The 6,941-nt window shown below is 42.4% G+C and overlaps 1 protein-coding gene and 1 non-coding gene across 2 annotated transcripts; one reads left to right on the plus strand and one right to left on the minus strand.

The window, feature by feature from the left end:
* Positions 1 to 573: 573 nt before the first annotated feature.
* On the minus strand, positions 574 to 680 carry LOC145096355 (small nucleolar RNA R71). The gene has a single exon (XR_013703764.1). It is a non-coding gene; the product is annotated as a small nucleolar RNA R71 (small nucleolar RNA).
* Positions 681 to 1,628: 948 nt separating this feature from the next.
* Positions 1,629 to 2,813, plus strand: LOC145096286 (uncharacterized). Its single transcript, XM_079034034.1, has 2 exons — positions 1,629 to 2,531; positions 2,595 to 2,813. The coding sequence occupies exons 1-2, from the start codon at positions 1,629 to 1,631 to the stop codon at positions 2,811 to 2,813; spliced, it is 1,122 nt and encodes a 373-aa protein (XP_078890160.1).
* Positions 2,814 to 6,941: the final 4,128 nt, after the last annotated feature.

Genomic DNA, 6,941 nt, shown 5'->3' on the forward strand with positions numbered 1-6,941 from the left:
TCTTCAAAGAATTCTCCACTAAAGAACCTCAAGTCCATTTTCAGCAAGAAGAAGAGCAGCAAATCAGGAGCATCCAGCGCCTCTTTGACAATCGAAGACCCGATTAAAGAAGACACTGAGTATGAGACCGAGGAAGAAGAAGAACATACGTACGAGCATGGATCCGATTTTGAGGATGAGTTAGCTATCATGGCTAATATCGATGAAGTCCCCATGGGGGAATGGAAGAAGAGGATGCGCGATGACTCTGGCACGGGACTTGTGCAGCCCGCAATTCCCGCGACTGCTACTTTTGAGCTCAAGGGTCATATCCTAGCTTTACTTAAGGAAATCCCTTTCACTGGCAAAGATCACGAAGACGCCTACAAGCACTTGGATGAAGTTAATGATGTAGCTGATTATTTAAATGTTCCTAATGTGCTTCGGGAAACTCAGCTACTTCGCATGCTTCCGGTTACTTTGAAGGGTGCTGCAAAGGATTGGCTCAAGTCACTACCCCCCGGATCCATCACTACATGGGCCCAGCTGAAAGAAGAGTTCATTGATCAATTCTGCCCACCATCCAAGATATCCACGATCAAGAAAGCCATAGCCAACTTTGAACAACAAGCTGGAGAGTCACTATATGAAGCTTGGGAGAGGTACAAGAGGTTGTTAAGGAATTGTCCACATCACGACCTCAATAGTCAGCAAGAAGTCTCCATCTTTTATGATGGAGTAAATGTTAGAACAAGGCAATTACTTGACTCGCAAGGTCCACGTACGAAGAAGGCACCTCCAGTGATAAAGCAGCTAATTGAAGAATTCTCTAAGCATTTTAGAGAATACCATAATCCAAGAAATGATGTAGCTAGGGGGTCCGCCTATGCAGCTTCAGAAGACTTATCAGCAGTGATGGCCATGTTGAAAAACATGGATAGGAGGATGGACAAAATGGACCAAACGATACATGCTATACGGGTGGGGTGTGAAAACTGCAATGGGCCTCATCTTACTAGAGACTGCGACTTGGATGAAAATGGCAACAAGAAGGTGCAAGTTTGGTACTCAAGTGGGGACCGATATGATGAAGATTGGCGAAAACCAAAGAAAGAGTGGCTCCCTTATGAAGTGTACAAGAAGGATAAAGAGGAGAAGTTCATGCAGAAAGGAAGAGGTTTTTACCAAAAGGAGGAGCCAACACAAGAAAGAAAACCAAGTTTGGAAGAAATGCTAACCAAATTTGTAGCTGCTTCAGAAAAGAGACATAGTGATCATGATGCTGCAATTCAAACAAGGACCATGCTTAGAAACTAGCAAGCATCTATCCACAACATAGAAACACAGCTAGGGCAACTTGCTCAACAAATAAACCAAAGATCACCGGGCGAACTTCCTAGCAAAACCGAAAACAACCCACGAGGCGCGCACATAAACATAGTCACAACAAGAAGTGGGAAGATAATCACTCCTCTGGCCCCTATTCAGAATGAAGCACCAACTGAAATGAAGAAGGAAGATGAAGAAACTCAAGACAAAAGTCAAAACCTTCAATCTGCAGATCCTACTCGCCGAGTCCAGAATATGGACTCGACGAGTCCACTGCCAAATCCGAAAAATCAGTTCCTGAAAAACCCTTTCAGCCTCCAATGCCATATCCAGCCCGAGCTAAGAGAGAAAAACAGGAAGAAGAGTACCAGAAGTTTCTTGACCACATTAAGGCTCTTCAAATCAACATACCCTTCATTGAAGTTGTCGCACAATTGCCGAAATACGCAAAATTCCTTAAGGAACTTCTTACAAATAGAAGGAAGATGGAGGAAGTGAAAAAGGTGGTACTTAATGAGAATTGTTCAACTGCCATGCTCAACAAACTACCAAAGAAGAAGGGTGACCCGGGAAGCTTGACTTTGCCTTGTCAATTTGGCAACTTAGCTACCACTCATGCTTTGGCTAATTCAGGAGCAAGTGTGAATTTAATGCCTTATTCATTCTTCAAAAAGCTGGATCTCCCGGAACCAAGACCAATTCATATGGCGATTCACTTAGCAAACAAGACAATCACTTTTCCAAGAGGAATATGTGAAGACTTATTGGTCAAGGTAGACAAATTTGTATTTCCCGCATATTTCATAATTCTAGATATGGAGGCGGATCCTCAAGTCCTAATCATCCTTGGAAGACCCTTCGTCAACATGACAAGTGCTATAGTGCACATGAGAGATTCGAAGCTCACTTTGCGGGTAGGAGATGATTCGGCTACTTTTGGGGTGGATCAAGCTATGAAGCATGCAAGGAATAGTGATGACATGGCATTCTCAATTGACATGCTGGATGAATTGATGGAAGAAGATGAAGATGAAGATTCCAGCAAGACCACCATTTTTGATGAAGAATTTGATGCTGAAAAAGACTTAATGGAGATCGAGAGGTTGTTGGAAGAAGCTGAGTATGAAGAAATATTGAAGCAATCTGAAATATCTACTCGGCGAGTAGGGCCGATCTACTCGTCGAGTCCAATCGAAGAAAAAGCAGAATTCGTGAATTCAGCTGTAAACTCGCCGAGTACCTTACCTACACTTGGTGAGTCCCTCATGCAGATTGAAAAATCATAGCTCAAAACGTTACCAGATCATTTGGAGTATGCTTTCCTCGAAGATGGTAATCAAAAGCCAGTGATAACAGCATTTGACCTCTCTGAATCTGAAAAGGAAAAGGTAGTACAAGTTTTGAAGAAGCGGAAGCGGGCCATAACATTGAGCATCACCGACATCAAGGGGATAAGCCTCTCTTATTGTTCTCACAAGATTAACCTGGAAGAAGGAGCAAAGTAGGTTGTGCAGCACCAAAGAAGACTAAACCCAAATATGCAAGAGGTGGTCAAGAGAGAATTGGTCAAGCTTTTAGATGCGGGAATCATATATTCCATTTCCGATAGCCCGTGGGTGAGTCCGATCCAAGTGGTGCCCAAGAAATGAGGGATCACGGTCATAACCAACGAGAAGAATGAGCTTATTCCGACACGAACGGTAACCGATTGGAGAGTGTGCATCGATTATCGTAAGTTAAACGATGCCACTCGTAAAGACCATTTTCCCTTTCCTTTTATTGATCAAATGCTAGAAAGATTATTGGGCCATAGTTATTATTGCTTTTTGGACGGGTTTTCGGGTTATTTCCAAATACCCATAGACCCAATGGACCAAGAAAAGACCGCATTTACTTGCCCAAGTGGGACTTTTGCTTATCGACGCATGCCCTTTGGGTTATGCAATGCACCCGTGACATTTCAAAGGTGCATGACAACCATATTCCACGATATGGTGGGAAAATTCATGGAAGTCTTTATGGACAATTTTTCTGTCTTTAGATCTTCCTTCCATGATTGTCTCACGAATATTGACCTAATGCTTGCTAGGTGTGAAAAGACCGACTAAGTCCTTAATTGGGAAAAATGTCACTTTATGGTCAAGGAGGGTATAGTTTTAGGCCACAAAGTTTCCAAATTGGGAATTGAGGTGGATAGGGCAAAGATTGACACCATTGCCAAATTACCCCCACCAACTAATGTGAAGGGCACAAGAAGCTTTCTAGGACACGCGGGTTTTTACCGGCGTTTTATAAAAGCTTTTTCTAAAATAACTAGACCTCTAACACAATTGCTTTTAAAGGATGAACCATTTAATTTTACTAAAGAGTGTTTAGAGGCATTTGAATTCTTAAAAGAAAAATTGACTAATGCCCCAATTATTGTTGCCCCAAATTGGGATTTACCATTTGAAATAATGTGTGATCCTAGTGATTTTGCATTAGGAGCTGTCCTTGGTCAAAGGGTTGATAAGCACTTTCGACCCATATATTGTGCTAGCAAAACTCTAAATCCGGCCCAAGAGAATTACACCACCACTGAAAAAGAATTATTAGCTGTGGTGTATGCCTTTGATAAATTCCGCCCTTATTTGGTTTTATCCAAAAAAAACTGTTTTTACTGACCACTCTGCTATCAAGTATTTGTTTGCCAAACAGGATGCCAAGCCAAGATTGATACGATGGGTTCTACTTCTTCAAGAGTTTAATATCAAGATACGCGACAAGAAAGGAATGGAGAATGTAGCAGCCGACCATTTATCAAGGATAGAAAACCCGCAACTGCAAGAAGATAAAGTTGGAGATGACTTCCCGGACGAGTACATTATGGTGACCGCGGGAGAAGAGCCATGGTTCGTAGATATATCTAATTACTTAGCTACCAAATACATCCCAAAAGATTTTAGCAGTCAAAAAAAGAAGAAATTCTTTTCTGAATTAAAGTATTACTTTTGGGATGAGCCATACCTCTTCCGAAGTTGTGCGGATGGGATCATACGAAGATGCGTGTTCGGGAAGGAAAGCCGAGAGATTTTGGAGCATTATCATAGCGGGCCCACGGGTGGACATCATGGAGCACATTACACTGCTAAGAAGATCTTTGACATTGGGTTTTATTGGCCTACAATTTTTAAAGATGTAGCCCAATTTGTCAAAGAATGTGATGCATGTCAAAGAGCGGGAAACATTTCATCCTGAAATGAAATGCCACAACATAGTATTCAAGTGTGCGAAGTATTTGATGTGTGGGTATCAATTTCATGGGACCATTTCCCATGTCCAAAGGCAACAAGTACATTTTAGTGGCGGTAGATTATGTATCCAAGTGGGCGGAGGCACAAGCTTTGCCAACTAATGATGGTCGGGTGGTGGTGCGGTTTTTGAAGAAACTATTTTGGAGATTTGGGGTCCCAAAAGCTCTTATTAGTGACCGAGGCACTCATTTTGCCAATGATCAACTAGAGAAGGTGCTAAGGAAATATGGGGTAACCCATCAATTTTCTACATCCTACCATCCACAAACTAGTGGACAAACCGAACTAACTAATAGAGCTTTAAAGAGAATCTTGGAGAGATCAGTGGGAAGCAATCGGAAAGAATGGTCGGACAAGCTAGATGATGCACTATGGGCCTTCCGAACAGCTTTCAAAACACCTATTGGTACTACACCATATAGGCTAGTTTATGGAAAGAAATGCGAATGAATGCTCTTGAGGAACTTAGGAATGATGCCTACACTAGCTCTCTAATTTATAAAGAGAAAACCAAGAGTTGGCATGATAAGAGGATCAAGGACAATAAAGAGTTTCATGAAGGGCAAAAGGTGTTGCTTTTTAATTCATGACTCAAACTTTTCTTGGGCAAACTCAAGTCAAGATGGGATGATCCTTTTATAGTGAAGAAGGTGTTTCCACATGGTGCTATAGAGTTAGTTTCAAAAGATGGTACCCCTTTCAAGGTCAATGGACATAGAGTCAAAAGGTATGAAGAAGGAGTCCCAAGAAATTAAGACATGGAATAAGGGCTATTGCTGGAAGGAAATGCAGCAACGTAGAAGGGAAGGAGTCCAGCTAATGACTCTTTAAAAAGAAGCGCTTCCAGGAGGCAACCCGAGTTTAAGAGTTTGCCTTTCTTTTTCCTTTATTTTCTTTTTAATTTCTTAGGATTTGTTTTATTCTCATTTTTCTTCTGAAAATACGTTTTTAAATGATTGCTTAAGGGAAATCAATGCTTAGAGTGTGGGGTGGTGGTTTAAAAATAAGAAAAAAAATCGATTTTTGTTCAATTTGCATGCTTTACTCGCCGAGTACAAGCACAAATCCCAAGAAAATCGCGAATACGCGGGTCTACTCGGCGAGTAGCACTTTTCTACTCGGCGAGTAGCCAACTTACACAGATGGTTTATAATCTGTAAAATAAGGGTTTCACTCATTTTTACACACACACTCGCCGTGCACAACCTCTCTTAAGCAAGTTCTTCACTTTTTGCAAAATCTTCAACTTTCAAGAGTCAAGGCACCATGTCCAGAAGAGGTCAAACTTCAAGAGGGGGAAGCCAAGGAGATATCCTGTGGCTATCTTTCCACCAAATCACCTCAAAATCATCTCAAGCCTGTGCCAAAAACAAGCTAGAAGCTTTGAAGCAGAAAGAGATATACTTACCGAATGCAATAGACTGGGATTGGCTGGGAAAGGTTGGCCCAGAGGAGGAATTGACACCATATTTGGTGAAGGAACGTAACATGGGGGATTCTAACATCATATGTGATGGTTGGCTTCAATTGTTTAAAATCCAGGAACCGGTTTTCGCTGAACTATGTTGGGAGTTCTTTGCTACCATCTCATTCCGGGGTGGTAGTGAGTACTACAATCTTAATACAACTTCTTTTTCTCATGGTGGGGAGCTGCGACAATGAAGCATGGCTGAGTTTGCGTGGAGGCTTGGAATCTATGACCAAAGCGTCATGCTAAATAAAGACTTTGAAGCTTTCTTGGAAATTTTCCACAAAGATCTCCCCGAGGCAGTGGTTGCATCTACCTGGTGGAACACTATTGCCAACCTGGTATACATTCCATCCACCGCGCAGGAGGGCCACATCCGTTCACCAGTCCACCGTCTCATTCATCGCTTCGTCGCTAGCACGATTAACATGTGAAAGGACGATGACAAGGTCCTGACCCTTGACATCTTCTATCTTTGGAGCATTATCATTCCTGATGTTTTCTGTAACCTCCCTTACTGCATCGCCAAATATCTTGCGGAGGGGGCGGTTAAAGAGAATGTGACCTCCAAAATCCATGGAGCAATGTTCGTGACAAGACTTGCAAGGTCCTTTGGGATCTTGGATTTGCAAGAAGCAAGGGCGCTGATGGTCATTTCTCCCCCTCCATTCAACACCACGCTATATAGGAGGGAAAGGATTGTGGAGAATTTTGGAGATTCCTTTTCAATTCCACATGCGGATGAACCGGTTATTCCCGAGGAGCCGGGAAGGCGGGTGAGACAAAGAAGCAAGCAGGTATGGGAAGACCCACCGGTTATTCCGGTGGAAGAAGAGAACGATGGTTGGAATCAGATTGAGTACCGGTGCTAT

This window comes from Lactuca serriola, chromosome 3, assembly GCF_051521515.1.
Source record: "Lactuca serriola cultivar US96UC23 chromosome 3, Lser_US96UC23_V15, whole genome shotgun sequence".
Lineage (NCBI taxonomy): Eukaryota > Viridiplantae > Streptophyta > Magnoliopsida > Asterales > Asteraceae > Lactuca > Lactuca serriola.